The 22682-nt window shown below is 42.9% G+C and overlaps 1 protein-coding gene across 6 annotated transcripts in view; it reads right to left on the bottom strand.

Moving 5' to 3' along the window:
* Positions 1 to 22682, bottom strand: part of ptdss2 (phosphatidylserine synthase 2) — a 67366-nt gene that overhangs the window by 35742 nt on the left and 8942 nt on the right. For 5 of the 6 annotated variants that reach the window (XM_069181599.1, XM_069181597.1, XM_069181598.1 and 2 more), the window contains exons 3-11: positions 21400 to 21482; positions 15604 to 15671; positions 12954 to 13088; positions 6747 to 6797; positions 5819 to 5932; positions 5276 to 5394; positions 4222 to 4336; positions 3600 to 3745; positions 2862 to 3047 (exon numbers count right to left, since the gene is read on the bottom strand). In XM_069181599.1, coding sequence (XP_069037700.1) covers positions 2862 to 3047; positions 3600 to 3745; positions 4222 to 4336; positions 5276 to 5394; positions 5819 to 5932; positions 6747 to 6797; positions 12954 to 13088; positions 15604 to 15671; positions 21400 to 21482 — 1017 coding nt within the window. Of the gene's footprint in view, positions 1 to 983; positions 1007 to 2861; positions 3048 to 3599; positions 3746 to 4221; positions 4337 to 5275; positions 5395 to 5818; positions 5933 to 6746; positions 6798 to 12953; positions 13089 to 15603; positions 15672 to 21399; positions 21483 to 22682 lie in introns of all 6 variants that reach the window. The other variant, XM_015338175.2, reaches the window with a different exon arrangement.

Below are 22682 nucleotides of genomic sequence, written 5' to 3'. Positions count from 1 at the left end.
CTGGCCACTGACAGGAAGAAACATCACCTGAGAGGCTAACTTATCTCTACACTCACAACATCTGGGACAACTCAAGATGTGCTCCGAGCAAACAAAACACAAGCCTTTTCATTGTACAAACGAAATCTTAAATACGTTCACTAGTTCTGTTAAAAGAGCTTGATGTGTTTACTTGAAACAGTACCCTCTTCAGTAACCTGACATCAGTTTCCCTACGGGATTAATAAAGTATTATCTATCTATAACAGCAGTTTCCTCTCCAAGAATGGTGATGCACTTAACCTGTGTGTTACTGTTAAATTTACACACAAAAAATCAAAGTTGCATCAGAATTCAGCTTTGATTAGTAAGATAACCTTTGTTCATGCATAACATGTTTGGAAAGTTATCTTAAAAAATAACTGTGTGAGGGATTATTTTTTCCCTCACATAGTTACATAGTAACTATGCACACACTCACAGATCATGGTAACTGATTATATTTTTAAAATATTTCCCTCAAGGTCTTGTTAAATAAAATGTCATCCCTTACACAAGTAACCTGGAACCATTATGGATTACTTTTTACTTTCTGGAATACTTTCCCCAGCCAACACTGAACACATGAAAATATTAGATTCTAAATGTCAATATAAATAGAAATTATATTCATACAATGTGTATTTCTGTAACTTTTTAAACAAAAATAACACAAAAGCATTGTGAAAACACAATACTTTAAATACTTGAAATAATTCATTCACCAATATTTTAAATTTTTTTCAAGTTGTCAAACCAAACCAGTCAAAAACCTGAAACAAGGTGCTGACCAGCAGAGGCCCGACGCTTCAGGACAAACCCTGGAGGAAGGAACCAGGACTGGCTGAAGTACAAAAACCGACACACACGCACAGCACACGCGGGAGGAGGGAAGGTCATGCTCACTCAGCCAGGAAGGCAGGCGTGGGACGGACAAGAAACACTGTCAAGCTTGAGGAACCTACCTCACTGCACACGAGCCCTGCTGCTGAAGACGAGGGAGGGAAAGAACACGAGCTTTAGCATGCATGGCAACACAGGAACACCATCTCTACAGCACTCGCAGCCGAAAGGATCACGCAGCACAAAACAGCACCTCACCACAACAACAGGCATGCTACTTCGGAAACAACTGCAAGGAGGGGTCGGCACTCTTTATCAAAAGCATGGTCTGTGATTTAAGAGCAGTACGTCTTGTTTGTAAAATCACTGCTCATGATGGTTGAATTTAGACATTTAGGCTGTGGTGTGCCAATATGTCTGTTTGCAACTGTAATAAAGACAGTGACTGTTCACTGCTGAACAACATTCTTTCAGCATTGAACAAATGAATACAAAACTGTCCTGTTTTATGAAGACTCAGAATTCCCTGTGTAATGATTTGTATGCTAGGAAGTACACACAGCTCTCAAGAGATTCCTTTAAGTTCAAACGAGGCATTTAAAAAACTTTACTGTTTTCAGTGTTACCTCTGATGAAGACAGCACATCTGTGGAAACACTATGTCTTTGCTTCGGCTGTCGGTGTGTGAGAAGAACACTGCCTTGATGGGAGGACATGTACAATATGTTAACTAGCAATAGAAATCTGGTATTTAAATGCTAGCTCTCGGTCAAGCGCAAAGCCGGTGCATCTGCCATTTGTCTGTACATCCTGAACTACCTAATCCACAATAACTGAGGGTTTGAGTCCTTAAATCATTAGAATGCCTGAATTTATTGTGCAAAATATGCTCTTAAAATTATTTTTTTTAAAAAAGCTATAATGGCTTGAATGGTCATGTCACCGAGATTGTGTTGACAACTCCCTCAACCGGCCTTGAAAGCTTGCGCACTCTCATGTGGTTCACTCCTACCAGGTGTCTGAGTGACAGTTAATTAAATCAGCGCATACTTTTCTGCCCAGGTTTATTTTGTTAACTGTCCTTTCCTTCTCAGAACCACACATTCTTCGTGAACAACCCTGAAGCAGCCCTTCTCTCGTCAGGACAGACAGCCTTCCAGTGCACTCACAGTGCTTCATGACCCCTCTGAGATCTGAGATGTCTGCCGCTGATCCATGCAGAGCCCAACAGGTGTTGCAATGTGTACAAGAGCATTGGAATACTAGAGATACATGTTGTCCAAGTGCTTTTTCACACTTTTATATGCAAAAGTATTGAATTGTTGAATAAGTCGTGAAACTGTTAACTCCATGTGTTAAATTTCTCATTAATGGAAAGGATCTGACTGGACTAACAGGTTTGTGAAGTACTGTCCTGCAGTGAAGTTCTGAATGATTCATTATTACAGCAAACTTGGATTTGTCAGCAGCACCTTAGAGAGGATGCAGTGCCATTTCTAAATATAAAAATCAAACATAATAATAAAGTGATAAATATGATAACTTCTATTCTGGAATATTGCTTGTTAACAAACATGAATGTGGACTATAGCCTGAACCACTACCCCTGCCCCAGGGTTAACTGCAGCAGGTGGCTTGTTCCATCTCTAATATGTGATGAGGCACCAGTCCTCAGCAAGACCAAACCAGACCAGAAATCATTTCAAACCTGCAAAAATAATTCCTTCCCAATTCCAATTTTCACGTTGAGAATTTTAGGAATTATCGCAAAAACAATTGGGCATTGGGCCATTGCAAAGTTCAGACACATAATTCCACAGAAGTTTCTCCTGGCACCTTTAAAGGTTAAAAACATTATTAATTTGCACCTGGTGATGTGACAAAAAAAGAAGTCTGCCATTGTTCAAGACTCAGCTTGGAAGAACTAGTTAGACAGTATGAGGGCAGCAAAAGCAGCACTTTTCTGCGCTCAAGAACTTTCAGCTTTCAGCTTCACTTACCGGATAAAGAACCTCCAGAGGGTCCAGGTCAGAATCAGGATGATTCCCAGAATCCAGCACTGGGTAACAAAGAAAGGAATGGGCAGAGTGATGGTGTGGGGGTCGTATTTCACCACTATCAGAAACTCGGTCACTGTGATGGCGGCCACCATCCAGGCCTGCTGCCCCAGCTTTTTGTAGAATTTCCTGCAGCAGAGAGAGGTGAGGTCAAGTAGGGCAGTCAAGTAGCCCTCTCTGGGGCAAGTGGAGACAAAGACACGCACTGCCATTAGAACAACAGACAACTGTCAAATCACGTTCATAAAGCAACTCTGTGAATGACAGAGGCCAGAACCACGATTTGACTGGGTTCACATGCTCCCTTTTGAACACTCAGTGATCAACTCATCCCACGGATTCCCAGATTGCTGCCTTTCACACTTTCCTTGGATTTAAGGAAATCCAAGTTCCAATTCCAAGTTCCTTCACTTCACAGGTGCAAACCTCAGGTCCTGAGGGGACAGATTCAGTACCCAGCTGGCTTTCTGGGTCTCTTGACCTCTCCAAGAGCCGGAGACCCATGAGGAGTGTTAAACTCAGGGAGATCGTCAAAAACAGAGGAAGGGTGAAACCGCCCAGGGCTGCAGTTGTGCCCCCCTGCTTCACGTCACCTCTGGCCCTTGCACCTTTTCTTCAGTCACCCCATCCCTCATCCCTCATTCAAAGGAGGAAAGAGCAGGCCTCTGTGCCGAGACTCACGGGTCGTCCATGAAGTCGTAGATCTCCCTCATGGCCACGCCGCCCACATTCACAAAGAAGACCAGGCGCAGCAGCACCAGGTAGTGTTCCGGGGGCATCCAAAGGACAAACTTCAGGTAGAAGGTGTTGAGCTCCGCCAGCAGGAACTGCACAGGGGACAGAGGGGAACAGGCAGGTGGGGTGGGACAGGATAACAAAAGCATCTCCATTGACCATGAGGAGTTCCTTATTCGTCAAGAGAGTTTCAATTCAGACAGAAGGGTCTTGTAGACTGTGAAAAGGGCATATAATCCTCTGAAAATCCAAGGTGTGTTTTCATAGTATTATCATGGATGTCTATGCAGACATTCATAGTGGTGGTTTGTACAATGCACTTTAAACAACCCAATAAGTACTTAAAACATATCAGGGCTCATCTCAAGGACAATGATGGCTAAGCTTATCCATCAAATAATGCTACAAATACACCACAAAGTGGTGGTTTCACAAAGTGAGTTTTTCACAAAGTGAGGTTTTTTGGAATCCTCATTTCCAAAAAACGTACCTGAAATGACCAGTAACTCATGAACTTCAAGTGACCACGGAAGGGTTTGAACCCGTATGGAAGGGGCAGGAAACTCACCACGAAAATGATCCCACAGACTGCCAGCCATCTTCGCAAGTTGGACGCCGGCTTCCATTCGAACTTCACCCAGCTGTAAGGGGTGAACTGGAAAGCAATCCTCTTGATTTTGCCCCTGCGGAAAGAAGAAAGTGTTTTCCAAAGCGCCTGTGGGATACACGACGGCAGGCAGCAGAGGCCAGGAGGTGGAACAGTATTCGGGACCAGAAAGAGTGGCGCTCTGCACTCCAGCTACAGTCATGTGGGCATAAACTAAGAGGCTGGCACTTCACTGCTGGTGCGGAGGATTTCAAGCACTGTAAACTCTACTGAAAGAAGAACAATTGAACCCACAACATGCGCCAATCCATCCTAATAGAAAGTCACGACAACAGTGTTTAATGACTTTATCAAAGGGGCGACAGTCAATTCCACACGCGGGGTGCTATCTCATACAGTATACTTTCCCCATTCTTTTTCTCTCTCTCTAATGTTACTGGGTACAGCTGAATGAGTAAGCATTCTAATACACTTGTTGTATATGGCAAATAAAGAAATCTTGAATCCCCGTGACCATGAACTGGATAAAGGTGGTAGAACTTGCTCTTAATTTTGCTAAAAATGATTATATAATTATGAAGACACCAGGGGTGTGGCGGGTTAATGAATAGACTCTATCTGACATTTTTATGTTAATTAAACATAGTTGTTATCATATAAACTGCTTAATCCCAGAATGAATGCGATAAAGCGAACATAGGATCTTGATAGTAATAAGCAAACTGAGTGATTAGTGTAACGTTGGAAGTTTTAGGCTGTAGTGCTCACTAATCCTTCAAGATCGTTTTCAATCATGTTGATAGATATCAACTCAAGGTATAATGTTTTAAAAAGTTTTAAAAAATAAGGGTCAAACACTAAAATTGTCAGAATAATCTTGTTAGAAAAACGGTAAACCTCTTCCAGATAGTCAAGCAAACCGGTTAGGCAATGATGAATTCCATTTGAGATGTTCTCTAGGGGGTTGTGTGTGAACTCTCTGTATGCAGAGGCCAGCAGCCCTGAACACACTTACTTGTATGTTGGAATGTTCCACAGACCCTGCCACTGGTAGGTCTTCATGGACAGCCACTCCAGGGTCTTCATGCCACAGTATATTCCAAGACCATTGCAGACAACTACATCCATAATCCACTGCAAAAAGGGCAGAATGAGATCAGTTAAAAATGTTACCACCTTAGCCCCCAGTAAGAGCACAGGCACACTAGTTGCCTTGTAGGCTAAAGAAAAACTAGCGACAAAACAATCCAGAGTACGACACAGAAGGCATCCCTGTTTAAGTTTAAAGTGCAGAGCGGCACCTTCTAATATCTTCAAACTGTGCAATAAAATAAGAGCTTGATTAAGAGAGACCTGTCCCATTTAAAAATAGTTCTAAATTAAAATGCAATTAGAAACTCTAATGATAACTACTACAAGGATACTATACAGCATCAAACAGCATTGTACTTCCTTGGAACAAGGCATGCCACACAGCGACTCTCCAGAGTTTGACTGCCTTGATAAAAAGGTTAAGGTGCACTGTGAGGCTGTGGTGCTGCACGTTCAAGATACATACATGGTCCCACCAGCACTCGCTGAAGTTGGGCAGCTGGTGCTCCAGGCTGTACTCCAGGAACTCGAACATCACACTGATGATCATGCACATCCACCAGTCCCGGATCATCAAGGTCTGGCATGGAAACATAGATCCAGCTCAGGACACACCACATACTGCAGGTAAAAGCATTGGACTTTTTCCGCTTTGTCACATACGCACAGCCCCTGCTATTTATAAATCCCCCAGTCCTTCAAAAACAAAAAAAAAATTTTACTGGTTTCCTCCACACTGCTAATGTCCATACACAGCGGCTTTCTTCAGAGCATCTTGTCCCATTAAGGTGCTCGCTCACAGTGTATGCATCACCAGCCCAAGCCTGGTACAAGATTCCCTAAGCAGAGGTGGCCAAGTGCCCGAAGAATGGTGTGGGAACGAGCTGGTTAGAGAGCTCTCGGCTCGCAGGGAAACTACGTGCACGACTCAGTAACCCTGCCACCTGTTGAGGTGAGAGAGGGACAGTGCTGCTCCTCACGTCCGCGATAGCTCTCCTGTCTGGCACTGCAGAACCGCCAGCACATCCAGAGCGCCAGCCGGGGGGGCCGTCTGCAGACCCTCGCTGGCCACAGCCGCAACATGATTTTAACAAGTGCCAAGCTGAGTGGGCATGGACCAATCTGCCTTAGCATCAGCTTCAGGCCAGGTGTATACAAGGGCAGGCTGCTACCAAACATGGTGGTGTCTGTTCCGACTTGTGCTTAGTGTAATGTGTTGAGCTTAGGTCAGTACAAGTGCTTCTCATTTTAACACTGCTCTGATGCATTATGGAGCACCATTTTAAAACAATAAAACGCGTATGAATAACAAAACGATTTTGAAAAAACTGCCTCCAAGATTCAGTTTCTGAACACTTTCTCCCGGCAGTGTGCAGTTCACATGCAGCACTTACTTTTATATACCAGCCAATGAAATGTGCAGGTACAAAGCCATCCATCTTGTCCTGAAAATGACATCAAAACATGAATTAGGGATGCTGGAAAATGTCACATATTATTAAGGGCAGGCATGTGCAGTCCTGGTCCTGGATGGAGGGAGCAGTAGAAGAACTGAAGAAATGGGAGAATCTGTTTAACTGGTCCAAACAAGCTGCTATTCAGGGTTGTAGCTCATTGTCACAGGCCTGCCTCTCAGCTGGTGGCTCGTGAGGCCTGAACACATGGAAAAATCTTGGTGGAAATTTTACAATTTTTTTACAATTTACAGTGCAGGAACATCTTCTTCTCACAAAACGTCTGTACATACAAACAAAAGCTTGCTCTAAACTCACCCAACATCAAATATCACTCTTCAACGATAATCTAATCGATTAATACAGCGTATGAGAACCTATTAACACACAATTAAATTAACCTTAGTGACCTTAACCCACACAGGTCCTCCAGGACAAGTACTGGACATCAGAAGAGGGCTCAAACTCTTCAGTGTCTCCTCCTCTTGATTAGTGTAGTATACCAGTCTACACAGCTGTTACTCCAGCAAGCTCAGTGAAAGTCCTAGCTCGAGGGTATAAAACATGTCTAACCAGGTATTCAAACCCAGAGCCATTAAGGTCTGAGTGCAGAGCCCTACCCACTCCCTAGTGGAGCTATGAAAAAGTGTTTTTAATTTGCAATACAAGGGGACTGGCAAAATCATGAGCAAAAAATATTACTGAAGTCAGCTCCACTGTAACACAACAAAACAAAATGCCACAAAATGGACTACTCCACAAAATTGAGCAATTCAGAGCATAAAATATTCAATGCAGAGACTTTCACTGAAATGGACACATGCTGGACCATAACTGTCCTGTTTTTTTGTCAGAGAGTTAGGATTAGGTTTTAGGATTAGGAATTTCTAATCGCAGTTTTTAGATTTGGTGGCTTGTTTTTCCTAAATTGTGATCTAACAAGTTTAATGAAGGCAGAAAATAAAGTGTTAAATTGTGATTTCTACACATAGCTAGGTTTTTGGAGAAATCACTAAATACAAATGTGATGACACAGCACGGTGCTTTAATGGGATGCACACAATAAGCAGAGTGCTGACACTGAGCAAAGTCCTTTTTCAGGACTTCAACGTAAAGTAAGAGAGCATTACCGTATCACAGATAAGGTCTTCCCAAGGAGATGTCTTTTCACAAAGTCCATTTTCTTCTGCATGATCTGTCCCTGGCACCTGTAGTATATTACTCCTACTAAATGAGGTGGGTGGTACCGTGACACGGGGGTTAGCACTGCCGTCTGTTTGTATGTTTTCCCCATGTTCGCGTGGGTTTCCTCCCACAGTCCAAAAACATACTGGTAGGTCGATTGGCTTCTGGGAAAACTGGCCCTAGTGTCCGTGTGCGTGTCTGTGTGCCCTGCGAGGGACCGATGTCCTGTCCAGGGTGTGAGAGTGTGTGCCCTGTGATGGACTGGCGTCCTGTCTAGGGTGTGTGAGTGTGTGCATGTCTGTGTGCCCTGTGATGGACCGGTGTCCTGTCCAGGGTGTGTGAGTGTGTGCATGTCTGTGTGCCCTGTGATGGACCGGTGTCCTGTCCAGGGTGTGTGAGTGTGTGCATGTCTGTGTGCCCTGTGATGGACCGGTGTCCTGTCCAGGGTGTGTGAGTGTGTGCGTGTCTGTGTGCCCTGCGAGGGACCGGTGTCCTGTCCAGGGTGTGTGAGTGTGTGCATGTCTGTGTGCCCTGTGATGGACCGGTGTCCTGTCCAGGGTGTGTGAGTGTGTGCATGTCTGTGTGCCCTGTGATGGACCGGTGTCCTGTCCAGGGTGTGTGAGTGTGTGCATGTCTGTGTGCCCTGTGATGGACCGGTGTCCTGTCCAGGGTGTGTGAGTGTGTGCATGTCTGTGTGCCCTGCGAGGGACCGGTGTCCTGTCCAGGGTGTGAGAGTGTGTGCATGTCTGTGTGCCCTGTGATGGACCGGTGTCCTGTCTAGGGTGTGTGAGTGTATGCCTGTGTGTGCCCTGTGATGGACTGGCATCCTGTCTAGGGTGTGTGAGTGTGTGCATGTCTGTGTGCCCTGTGATGGACTGGCATCCTGTCTAGGGTGTGTGAGTGTGTGCATGTCTGTGTGCCCTGTGATGGACCGGTGTCCTGTCCAGGGTGTGAGAGTGTGTGCATGTCTGTGTGCCCTGCGAGGGACCAGTGTCCTGTCCAGGGTGGGTGAGTGTGTGCGTGTCTGTGTGCCCTGCGAGGGACTGGCGTCCTGTTCAGGGTGTGTGAGTGTGTGTGCCCTGCGATGGACTGACGTCCTGTCCAGAGAGTAGCCCATCTTTTGCCACTTGCCTGCTGGGATAGGCCCCAGCTCCCATGACCCCTTGTTGCATGAAGCGGTCAGAAAACAAATGAAAAAATAATTTAATTTTTATTTCCAGTCTGTACCACAAAAACATAGAAGCTTAAGTATTGTTTTTAGCAGCTATTATGTAGACAGACTGCTTGCCACAGAATACACAGTGGATATTGTTTCTTATATTTGACCACTGAAATCACCCTAAACCTGAAATCTATGACAAAAGGGCAGAATGATGAGTTTCTTGAGAGCAATTAGTACTTGTGAAGTATTTTAAACTCAATCTGCTCTAAGCAGGCTTATAGTTGCGTAGTTCCCCAGACACTTCTGTAAGACCCTGGAAGTGTGCCAGGGAACAGGCTCAGCGCTGGAATGAGCTCTCTGGAGCTTTGCACTTCACTGTCTGTTTGTTGTATTTTTCCATTTTGCACTGGGAGGGAGGTGAGTGAGTAATTATAACTGTGCTTGAGCAATCGACACAGCATGGCCTGTGGCTAGCTATGCAAAAGGAATTTAAAATAGTGCAGACTACAAATAATTCCCACTGTCCTCTCCAATGTGTTGTGGCAATCTGGTTAAAAGAGTCGTTAATCTCACAGCATTTTCCTGTCACTTTAATTACTCTTTTGCACGCCCTGTCATTTGTGTTACAAGTGATTTTTTTAGGCTTCTGCTTTGACTGCGACTTACAATCTTAATAAAAGACTGTAAAGACATCACAAACAAAAAGACTTCTCAGTGCTAAAATATAATGAAAAGAGTTCCATGGAGCAGAACACTCACAACAGCACTGGTATAATTCCATTTTGCTTTACACTCAAGACCGAATGTTGCTGCCAAATTAAAATGAGCTCCTTCCCAAATGCAATTACCTGATTTCTTATAGCACTAACACATCTGCGATATAAATATTAGCATACCTCTGGCCTCTGGTATTATTTACAACGCTTAGCCCTTGCTCCAGATAAGGATGTTGGCGTCTGCTCTGCTTTGTGCTTGGTCGCCACTCTATTACCTATAAAATGATGGTTGCAATAATTTTCAAGTTGTTTGTGAGCATTACAACTGTAATGCTCCAAAAGCATTAGAATAAGCTTCTCTACATGATTATTTACTGGAAAACCAGAAAATAAGAACTCATAAAACAAAATAGAAAGTACTGGTGAGAGTTTAAATAAAAGGAAACTTCAAGTGTTTTTCATGGTAACTTGCAAGCTCTAACAGGAGGTGCCCCATCCTGGAATCAGACCCAGGGACTAAGAGCTACAAGCTGTACAGGTATGTATATTACAGACACTGTGTATTGTAAAGTCACTGCTCATTAATTTGATGCCTTTTGTGGGGGCTTGTAGCTAAGCCAAAGCTAAGCCAAATGTCAAATTTTCAGTGAATACTTTAGGAGGTTTCCTCAAAGGACAGACTCGGTTCACCGAATGCGACTATGAAACATCTCAAACATGGCAGCCTTGAATAACAACTCTCTCCCTCCGAGGAAATGTAGAGCACTAGGAACCACTATTAAGAAGTGCGATAGCTAAGCATAAATATGAAAATCATGTCTCTCTTACATAGTCCTGTTATATATATACCCTTTATATTTTACCCCACATTATGTTCGTATTAAGACTAACTATTCGCATGGTGAATGCAAAGAAAATTCAACAAGAAAGTGGATGGGGAATTTCAAACAAACAGAAATTGTTCATTCCATTATCCCACTTTGTATGTCTGGCACTCCACAAAGTGCTGCTAAGACACACAAACAATAGAATTTGTGTTTGCACCGTATCCTGTTATGGATCCTTTGTAACTGGATAGTAACAGTAGTCACAGCTTGCTGAAAACTTGTACAAATGCAGATTGCTACCAGTATTGTATGATTACTGTACAGCACTTTAATAAACATTCTGGTATTCATGTGAGCCAGGGACACAATGATAATGGTAGGTTAAATTAAATTCCATTGATCTAAGTAAAAACCAACCACCCTGTGTTTCATAATAATCAGATGTTTAAACCATGCAAATACAGACTACATTTTTCTACACATAAAGCATACGTTTGTAAATGTTTGAACAAAACAGAAGTGTTGGCCAAAATGTAAAGGCAAACAATTCACTGATCTGCTATTTTTCTTAAAGGAGCTAGGCAACATGCTGCATGTAAAAAGATGAGTTGGCCTACACTTCCTGATTTTCAACAATTGTGGTTGAGAAACTGAAAAAACTAAACTTTTTTCAAGTTAAAAATAATTGGGTATTGTCACACTCACTTTGCTGGAGCCCTGTGGCTGTCATTGACATGACAGCTGGTCAGACTTCTACTCACTTATCACTCAGCGCCAAATACCATGAAAAGTAATCCGACAGGAGACCTGGACCATCTGAAGGTAATTTACGGCCAAGCCCGCCTCAGGTGGTTCAGGATACTTAAATTCTGATCTGACAGTGCTCATTTAGATTAGTCTCTGAGCCTCTCGAGTCTTCTGCCCCTTTATTCCCTAGTTTAGTTCCCTAGTTGCTTGTGGGGATAGGCTCCGGCTCCCAGGATATTCGCTAGCTAATGCTGTGTGTGGATTCCTGACTTCGCTTTATCTTGACCTCTTTTTCTGATCACCCCTTATTACTCCTCTGTATTACTCGGCATGTACCCTGCTTATTAAAATGCACCCTTTCTTGGATTCTTCCTGAGCTTTGCTACCGTGTTTCCTGGATCTGACCCTTACTTCACTGACCCTGACCTCTCTTGTGGATTCCTCTTAGCGTTCTGGACTGTGTTTAGTTTTACACTGACCCCCACCTGATGATATTAATAATAATAATTCCTTACACTTTTATAGGACTTTCCTGGACACTCCACTCAAAGCTCTTTACAGGTAATGGGGATCCCCTCCACCACTACCATTGTGTAGCCCCCACCTGGATGATGCGACGGCAGCCAGAGTGACCCAGTACGCTCCCCACACACCAGCTCTCGGTGGGGAGAAGAACAGAGTGATGAAGCCAATTCATAGGTGGGGATTATTAGGAGGCCATGACTAGTAAACCCCAGAGGGAAATTTGGCCAGGACTCCAGGGTAACAGCCAGACTATTTTTGAGAAATGCCCTGGGATTTTTGATGACCACGAAGACTTAGGACCTTGGTTTTCCCAGAACGGAGGTTCACCTTATGACTCAGAGATGCGCTGCTTAGTTACTCCATAAGCAGCGGATTATTGCATGAACATAAAAAATGGCGATTAAAAATGTAAAAAACAAATGCACAAAATAAAAAATGAACACATTCTGCAAAATATTACCCACGACATAAAAACAAAAGGCGATTCCAGGAGCAGATGAGTGAGACTGATATCAGGTTCAAAATCAGTCCTACAACAGCAAAGGCTTAGATTACTGTTTGATAAGCAGTTCAGTAGAAAAGCATATCCCCCCCATTTGTAATGGGACAGTAATTAAGATGGGATCAAATCTGAGAGGTGAAATACATGGAAAAGCAAGCCAAGAAACGCATTTAATTAGGTTATCAATTTGAAAGACAAAATACGCTGCCCTGTGGTAAAAGGACCAAATTAATTGATTACGCAGGAAAATCAGAGTATCAATTATTTTAATTAAGATAGTTAAATAATAAAAGCTAAGAGAGATATGAATACCCCATGATGAGACTGATCTAGCTACAGTACAGTAGCTGTATAAATTAAGCCGACATACAGGAAGACATACAGATCTATTAAGATAGAAAAGATCCAGAAAGACAGATATACACACAATATAAAAGTATAACCATTTTTCTACTTGTAGAAGTTAAATTATGAGAGACTTACCCAAACATTGTGGTAGGGGTCTGTCTGATTGCCTGGGTCATAAATAAGACAATTTCCTCCATAGTCTCTCTCCGGCAGAGGGACGCCCAGTCTGGGGTCGATATACTTCATGAACTGCCTCCCATCGTGCACAGTCTGTAAAAACACATCGAACAAGCTAAGTAGCTTTTAATCATCCACAGTGCAGATTCTGAAGTGTTCCGTCAACATGTCGCCAGCGAAGCACTTTAACAGATCAATCAGAAAGTGGCAGAATCAAAGGTCACACTTTCGGATTATACCTCTTAAGATCATCTGAAAGCTACTTCAAAGTCTTGCAGCTGCACCTGTGGTGTAGGCAGGTGTGAACACTGCTTCCACGGCCTCTGCCACAGAGAACAACTACAGTGGTGGAGTGTAGACTTGTTCAGTTAACATGCAAAATGTCTCACAATATGAATTCATACTGACATTTTTGGAAGATTTGAAAATATATTAATAATATCAAAGACTACCATTTTATAATCATAGTTAAGCTAGAACAATGCAGTTTGGTATAACTAGCTATTATCAGCATTGAGATTTTACAACAGTCTAATCCACCTTGGTTTTTGTATGAGCTGTATTTTTAAGAGAAGCATTACTGTGTGCTCTGTACTTTGAATGCCACGGTGTACACAATCATAGGTGTCTTATCAGATTTGTCAATAGCAGTTGGCTAACTTATCAAAATACTCCAGAGTGATTTCTAGCTGTGATTCGAGTGTTTTCTCTGGCGATGGAAATGCAGTGAGCAGAAACTGCATTTATGGTCTCTGGAAATTACTATATAAATTTGTCTCATGGGCTTTCAACCCCTTTGCAGTCTCAATGAAAGGTTGTGGCAAAGATTTCTTTTAAAAAAGCCACAAAACTAATCATAAACTACACATTTCTGGATTTTCTTTCATTTATATTTATTTCTGAATTTTGAACTACTGTAATTAAGAAAATTTGGTTATTTCCAAACAGAATGCTATGATCAGAATTTATATTGGATTTTGAAGAATGACACTTTCATCTTAAAAAAACTACAACCAAGAAAAACCTGTCCTATAAGGAAATATAGTGAAAAATATACAAATGCATCACATAACTAGAAAGAATCCAAAGAAACCAGCTCAACACCTCTTCAAACCAGTAATGTGCACCATTTCTATGTTCATATATCTTATTTGTTTGTACCGATCATGACTTGTGCACAAAGAACAAAGCCCAGTCTGACAACCCTCCGTGAGAGTTTCAAAAACCTCCTTTCGGTCTTCTTGAAAATGAAAAGGGTTCTTCTTCCTTACCATCTGTACACATCAAAAGCCACTTCATTCTTCGTGTTGCTGCCAGCCGGAGGCTAACCCAGCAGACACAGAGTTCAAGGCATGGCTACACCATGGACGGCCACTGTCCCATCACGGGACACACAGATTAAACAACAGTTAATTAATACAAGTCTCCAGGAAGTGAGAGGAAATAAAGCACCTGGCGAACATCCGGACTCCACACTGGTGCCCCACTACACTATTGAAGCCTGGAACCCAAGAGCTTGCCCAGTTATAACTCATTGCTGGTTTCCTTTTAAAAGTAGACATATAAAAGCATAAAACTTTATACAGAAAATGAGCCCATCTTGTGACATACAAGACAAAACATTTTGCTGGGCCACCAGTCTGTCTGGCAATGTCTCGGACAGTGCAGGAATTCTCTCCCATTCTTGTTGTCATGCCTGCTCTTGCCAAAGTTTGGCAAACAGCACTAGAATCAGCACCCCGACAGACCAACCTGTCAATCAGCCATCTGCCAGAATGACTAGATCAGAGGACAGGTCAGGCCCACCTGTTCACACCTCATACTTGAATACAAGACCTGCCTCTCCAGGACATCTCCATCGCATTTCAGCTAGTCTTGGCATTCTCCGCCAGTTTACCTTGTTCCGTGCTTTATTTGATTGTGCTTTAAGTTTGGGTTTGTTTTTTCGTGTGTCTTCAATTGATTTTTATTTCTGCCCACTCCTCAACTTTGCCATCAGATTCCCATTTGTACAGTAAACTGTCATCCAGTCTTCCCGGCTCTGACCCTTTGCCTGTTTTCGGAGAACTGCACTGGACTGTGTTTTGTAGGGCGTGTTCTCCACCCTCAGCAGCCAGCTACTTACCTGCAGCCTCAGATCGCAGCTCGGGGGGGTTCAAACTCCCAAGTTTTCCACCCCTGTCCCACCATACTAACGGGAGAGGAAGGATCATTCGGGTCCGGATCGAGCACCCCGCTGGCCCCAGGTAGCGCAACCCAGAACACGAAAGCCTACCCAATCCCAGCAGCTTCCAGAGCAATTCAAGTAATTACAGAGACAAGACACACAAGGAAATAGCAATGTCCACCTGGGGTTGTTCAGCTGGCAAATTAGATAGGCACCGTTAGTGGCTGGACCAGTCGGGAGCCCTGCTGTGACCTGCTCTTAATAAAAATGTCAACAAGTTAGCAGTGCATAGATCAGTGATCCCACATTATACTGGTGACATTAACAAATCAAGAAGCAAGCCACAGCAGATCCCTTGAGGTCACGAGAGCTCGACACCAATATCCAGCTCTATGTTGAACACAGTCGGCTGTAGACAAATGGCACTAGCTCTCTGCTTACCTGGAACAGAATGAAGATGAGAAAGAGCTCATACACGACGCTGACACACAGCCAGAACCTCCAGTATGCTGGAAAGAGAGAAAAATGAAAAATCAATGCTACAGTCAAGTGCACAGACACAGTAACATCCAGCTGAACTGCTAATGTTTTCTTTGTACTCCCGAATGTAGCAAATATCTTTTGCCATGATTCTTTTCCACATTAGCATAAATTCCCTTTTCGTAACAGGAAAAAAAAGGTTGAGGGCACAACATAACTTGGATAAGGATAAGGATATTTTACTCCTCAAAGTAAATATGTCACATTTAAATATTTTAATGTACAAAACCTCCCAAGAAATTCCTATTGTAGTTATATACATAACTCTCGGTTGCACCAGGAGCTGGTATTTGTTACTGTGGAAAACAAGTGTTTCTTCAGGTTTTAGGAAACATGCGAGTTGCCTGATGGTCATCAGGGTATTAAATAAAAGGGGCTATAGCTACTCAGGTCCCAAGGGTTTTTACTAATTAAATTCAATGTAATAAAGAGGGCCTGTGTTCATCTGAAAAGGTGTTATTTGTAATTGGACCCAGACTGCCGTGTTCCACTTAATTCAGGTTGATGCTAAATTTGGTTGGTGAAATATATTACACTATGACTTAATGCATTCAATCTGAGATTAAACAGGAATGCTCTCTTCACATTCTGATCCACAAAAAGATTAACTGTAAGAGTTTGATACTGTGGTCTGACAGACAGCAACAATTACATGTTTTCTCACAAGGGGCAAAATCCTCCTAGAAACTAGCTGAAGGGGCCTGTGAACCAGTATTCCACAAACAAGACTGTGTGAATAGCCTCTTCTTGTTGAGCTTTCATGATCTTCCACATTTTTCTTCACAAAGCCAATACTCTCTGGGTTCTAAACGAGCGTGTTTCTGAACACACTCTGTGGAGCCGAGCTACAGAACTCATCCAAGTACAGAAAACAAATGTTAACGTCTGATGAAAGGTAAAAGAACTGAGCTCATTGCTTTTGCATTTCAAGAAAACCACAGGTGGTACAAAGTTTAACAGCACCTGTACTGATTTATCCAGTTGACGAATGAAGCACAAATTGTCAGCAACACTCATACTGCTCAGGCATTATTTATTCAGCAGAAAAATGTAGATGAATTTAATTGTATTTTGATAACTTGAAAGTGACTAAATCACATGTCCTAAATAATTCAGTGTCAGTACATTGCCCTCAGGCACTCACATTAAAACTAAGGCTTTACAGAAACCTAGAAAACATGGAACTAAAGTACTGCACACTAGCAGAATATGGTGAGACTATTCATATAGCCTGAGGTTTCTATGGCCTGTTGCCCGGAGGCTGCAGAAGCCCTACAATAAATAAATACAGAAGCCATCTTTAGAAAGCATACGTTTAGTACAGGGTTCCTGCATGGTTCATGGTTGAAATACAGATCTTACAGATCTCACAGGCTGTGCCTCTGGCTGGAAGTGAAGAGACTGAACTGGGTCAGGTCTCTGGACTGCCTGCCTGCTCTTTAACACACAGCAGCAATATCTGGAGAAGAAGGCCAAGCATCATTGCAGTTCAGCATTGGTAAGTGCATTTCAAACCGCAATGAAAGTAAAATGCAGAAAGTAAATTTGTTCACATACTTGTCATGCTAACTATTCCATCAAAAATAAATGTATCAGTGTTTCCTGCTCAACTAACATCACCCAGCAGCCATATAAAACACAGACTGCAGTTCTTGGTCTGGTATCCAAGCTGCCAAATCATTGCTCTCTTTTGTAGATTACGCTTAAGCCCAATATCTGATATAGCTTTGAGGGAGTTAATCTGGCTCTGGCTGTATTAACTGTTCAGCCTTGGGCATTCCTAAAACACAGAGGAATTTCAAAATGCTCTGAAGTACAAGCCTTCAGCAAATGCTGTCACAGCATAACCCAGAGGCATTTTAGGCCCCTAAACTTTCCTGGGCAAACTACAAGCACAACAAATAATAACAACAACAGTGATAAGGACTATATGTCCAAATGAATAATGAGTAAAGGATTCATTGTCAAAATTTAATAGATTCATTTAGATCAGCATTTACAAAATCCAGACAACATGCTTCCCTCTACCAATTTCTGCTTACTTGTGGTCACCTGACTACTGACATTTTTACATTTTTCACAAAAGAGAAATCCAAATTTCAACATTGTCAGGCTAGCTGAAAGACAAATAATTACTGCCTAAAAGTCTGCTAAATTTAAGGAACACCATTTCACTGCCTTATTACTATCATGCTTTTGTTTCATTTATCTTATTCTAGAGCTAAAGGCTTAATGATTAAGAAAAGCACAAATATGTCCAGCTACTGGAGAAAGCATATTCATGAGAAAAACGAAATGTCACAAACCTGAATAGGCCACTTGCCCATCTATATAGTTTTAGCTGCTAATTAATTGGGGAATCTCATCTCATTTCTTGCAAGAAATTTACTACATCTATTTGAACAACATAACTGGGTAGCTTGTTGCATACTCACACAGCTAAAAAAGTGGTTCCTGTTTAGAGATTTAATGCACTTCCCCTGGTTTGTTTGGGCTTCTTAGTCAAAGTCTCTGAGGATTCTGAGGACTTGAATGAGTTCCCCTCCTAGTCTGCTCTGTTCTTCTTGAATTCAGAACAGCAATATCATTTTCATAGCGTGGTGACCAAAAGTACACCCAGGCACTAATGCTTTTCACCATTTCAAACCAATATTTTTTTTATTTAAATTATACACTTCTTCTTATTTATATCAAAATGCATTGCGGCACATCCTAAGAACGATTTCAGCAACTTGAATGTGCCCTGTCCAGAAGCAGGACATTTTATATTCGTTAACCACAGGATCTTTCTGAAGGGTTTGTGACATGGTGAGCGTTCCGGCGGCGGACTGAATGCCAGGTTTCTCATTCAGTAAAGCTTACTCACTTGCTAATGCATTATTAATGAATAACAGTAAACTCTGACTGAGCTTGGTATAGAAAAAAAGAAACAACAACAGATTAACATATTTAAAAAGCTCATTTAATTTTGTCAGATGGAACTAAGAGCCTCGGTCAAGGCTGTAAAGAGACAGAGACAGGAGCCTTTGCACTGTACTCAGGGCCATGCCCGTCAGTGCAAGCGCCTCGTCTCTCTTCACTAATAATTGGATGTGTGGGAAAGCACTTTGCAAGTCACTGAGCACTGTATCCTCAAGCAGAAAGACCAAAAGCTCTCAGACCAAGGCTTTCATGTCAAGAACTGTTTCTTTGTGCCCTGCTGGACGAAGCTCGGCTGATTTCCAGCAGAAACCATGGGAGTTTTCTGTCATTTCTCTGCATACATTCTTAAACCCAGATTATAGCACCCTAAGCATTCAAACCCAGAGCTCTTATTCACAGAAGGAGGCCAAAACCACTTCTCAAAATGCCTTTTTTAACTCAGCATCTGGAATCCTAAAAACACAGAGCCCTAACATGAACTGCAGCACTCCACAACACACAGGTATCCAGGTTTGGCTGTGTGTTTTTAGGATCCTGTATCACTTTTTTAACGACAGCTATCTGCTAAAGCACAAAGTTCTGACAGCACGTTTGTCACAGAACACGGATCTTTTCTTTCCCCACAGGGGGCCTGTGCTAGGCAACTACACTACACAGGAGACCAAAAAACGTATTTTGCAATCCTAACATTCTTTGGGATTTCACAATGCTATCTTCAACACTGTAAGAGTGTGGCACCATGTTAACAGGATTTCAAGTGTTTTATAACAGAAACAAGTAAGAAGCCCCAATCAAAAGTTCTTTGGAACCGAAATGATTTTTCTATTTAGATGTTTCAAGAAACAGCACTGTGTATCCGTGGGACCTCCGATTTCTAAAACACAGCAATAATGTTCTCTGTCTACTGGACATTATGACAAAGTGTGGGGAAAACGAGAAGGAATGTTAGAAGTTCTCCATCTTGTTCCAAGTGCAGCTGGGTCACACTGCCCACTCCTATTATCAACAGCCTCTACTGCGCCAGAGGTCTGACAGCAGGTTTATCACGGAACACGCATCTGCATGGTGCTGGGAGCATGCACTGTGTGTGCCTCTGTAGAGGTCACTGCTATTATATTGCCTTTTAAGTGATAACGACCTCTGTGACACCGGCATGAGACAGTGTCCGAGCTCACCTCTCCCTTTTCTTTACAAGGCACAACAGAAGCAGCACCCCACATTCCACAGCTACGTGCTTTATCACAAATAAAGGAAAGGCTCATGCACTGCGATTTCACCTGTGCTCGGGAGTGTTTAACACTGAACTGTGCTCTACAGATCTACAGAAATGTGAATTTCTCAATCACGGGTTAATCATTAGCCTAGTCTAAATCAGAAAGTGCCACCACTGTTATTTTTTACACAATAGTTATGGCAAATTAAGGCAGTTAAATTATGCATGTGTTCTGTACATCCCTGTGGCTCTAAAGCAGATAATGGCTTCCTATAGATGTTTTTTTTTAAAAAGCAAAAATCAATAGGCCATTATTGCACTTATGCACTGAGAACCAAGTCTTTCTTTTGTCTCTCCACCAACAAGTAGACGGCCTAATTATACTCAGATTACTTCCACATGATTTGCCCAACTGCACAAAGCAGGTCACAAGCGGTCCTCACACCACAAAGACAGGATTCAGTATTTCCACAACGAAGAGCACAACTCCCCAGCAGGACAGGTTACCATAAGACTTTACCCCCCTTAAATGAAGCTTCTGTTTTGCTTTCAGCAGCCCCATTAGACCGCCTCATCAACGTGACCTGGGGGACAAAGCGTGCCACTTCACATGAACTCCTAGAGGCTGAGCTCTGGAAGGATCCACAGGGCTCGCTCAGTCCAGTCCCTGTGCATTGTTTGTGGGAGTTACACATCACAGGCCTTCTTTCAGCAAACAAACAAAGAGCAGCCGACCAAAAACAAAGGAGCAAAGCCCGTATTTATGAAAGTAAACCAACTCTCAATGACATATAAAGCTGGTAGACATTGCCAATGGAACTTCCAAATGCCAGGGGTAAGGCAGTACCGTGCAGTTGAATGCACCAATACACACATTTTCATGGCCAGCCAAAGAAACTACCCTAAAATGTAGGGTGGCGAGCTCACACTTCACACCCCCTGGAGGGAAGCCCAGAGCTCTTCTACTGGACTTGGGTTGGAACCACCATGTTTCTGATCCACAGCCTGTTCCACACTACCGCTGTCCGATTCCTTCTCTTAGCAAAAACTTGTGATCACAAATGGCCAAGGCTTCGGCCCCACCAGCCCATCCTGTAGACCGTAGGTGAACTGATGCCCCCACTGTTCCAAGGACCCAAGGTACACCCGGCCATTTCTTGAAGGAAGCCAGGATTTTGGCTTCGACAACATGGCTGGGTATCTTGTTCCAAACTCCCACAACCCCTTGCATGAAGAAGTGCCTTCTGAATGGAGTAGAAGCTGCGCAAACTAACCATCAAACCTTGCATGAGGCATATTAAACAGCACAGTCAACAGAAAGTTTCCCACCCAGCGATATTGCAGTGAATTACCGATAGCTAAATTAAGATATTTTACACGCCATGCCATACGCCTGACAGCGTAAAAGGAGATGCTGGAAAATTTGTAAAAGGTGAGGGAAAGCAGATGTAGCAAAGGTCCCTCCAAGACCTCTTTTTCTGTCACATCATGAGTTCTTTATCCTGAGTATCACACACAAAAAAATCAACACATTGATATTTGAGCTCACTGGGGAACGTTACCTGGGTGGGGCCTGGAGAATGGCCCGTCTTTAGCCTGCGTCACGCCAAAGCACAAGAACACCAAGATGCTGGCCACAATGCCCCTAGAAAACAAAACCGGACAATATGAGCGCAAGGTTCAGAATTAGGGAAGAACTGTTGCGATGATTACACCTTGCTATTAGAATTCATGGAACAATAAAAAAATATTTTCTAATATAACATAAAACAAAAGGAAACATAAAAAACATGCTTTATAAAAACTAAAGCAATGTGAGCCAAAACATCCACCTTCTATTTCACTAAAGAACTCTTTCCTTATCTGAACATTTGGAATCACCTTAGTACCACCAACGTAGCTTCCTGACTACACCACCTACTCCACTGTGGGAGAAGGGGCCCACAGACAGGCTCCTCTGACACGCCCATCTGCCAGAGCCATTCATCTTTTGACACACTATGGTTCCCGGATGAGAAAGTTAGCGCTACTTGGAGGAGAAGCGCCACTCTCGCCAATCTCTCTGCAAGCTTGAAGTCATGTTGGCTCAATCACAGAGCCCTGGACTGACTAATGCCTCCCGTCACCCACCCAGACTCCGCCAGTCGTGTCCCAGCGCCACCTGGTCACAGTCAGCCTCAAACCGGCAAAATGTGGGCAATAGGGCTCAGTGTGTTTGCTGAGTGGGCACTCAAAGTGGTCTTTTCTGCTTTTCATATTCACTGAAAGACCCCTTGATCCCCAGGCACTGCTGGGTCTGACAGTGTATGGAGCAGAAAAATAGCGGGAAGGCATCATGGATTCACTTCGCCCGTTATGGTGATTTCCTTGAGAATTAATGGTCTGGTTTGCGGTCTCACCACAAGACCCTAATCAGCGAAGGGTAAGGATGAAACTTGTCTTTTTCATTACCAGGCTGATTTAAATGAGGCTTCGCTACTGAACAGTGTGTATTATAAGGTGACTGACATACAACAAAAACAAAAAAGGCTAGCCGCCTGCATCAGCCTGATTGTCTTTTTTTTAAACCCACCTTCAGCCCCCACACTTTAGAGGACTTCTTTATTTTATTTTTTTTCCACTCTCTCATTTTTCTTCTTATTAAACAATACCAAAAAAAATCTAACATCCACAAAAAAAAAAAATAATTCAGAAACATCCTACTAATATTCAGCCTGACTGTCTTTGAAGCACAGCAGCACACAGACCCAGATCACTTTCCACTCGGTCTCTTTTCAGAGCCTCTTTCCTCGAACAGCACACACCTTCCCTGGATTCCCTGCCTCCCACCACTCCTGGTCCTCTG

Source organism: Lepisosteus oculatus, chromosome 21 (genome assembly GCF_040954835.1).
Source record: "Lepisosteus oculatus isolate fLepOcu1 chromosome 21, fLepOcu1.hap2, whole genome shotgun sequence".
In the NCBI taxonomy this organism is placed as follows: domain Eukaryota; kingdom Metazoa; phylum Chordata; class Actinopteri; order Semionotiformes; family Lepisosteidae; genus Lepisosteus; species Lepisosteus oculatus.
The sequence above is the reverse complement of the archived record's forward strand: the minus strand, read 5'-3'. Positions and strand labels throughout refer to the sequence as shown.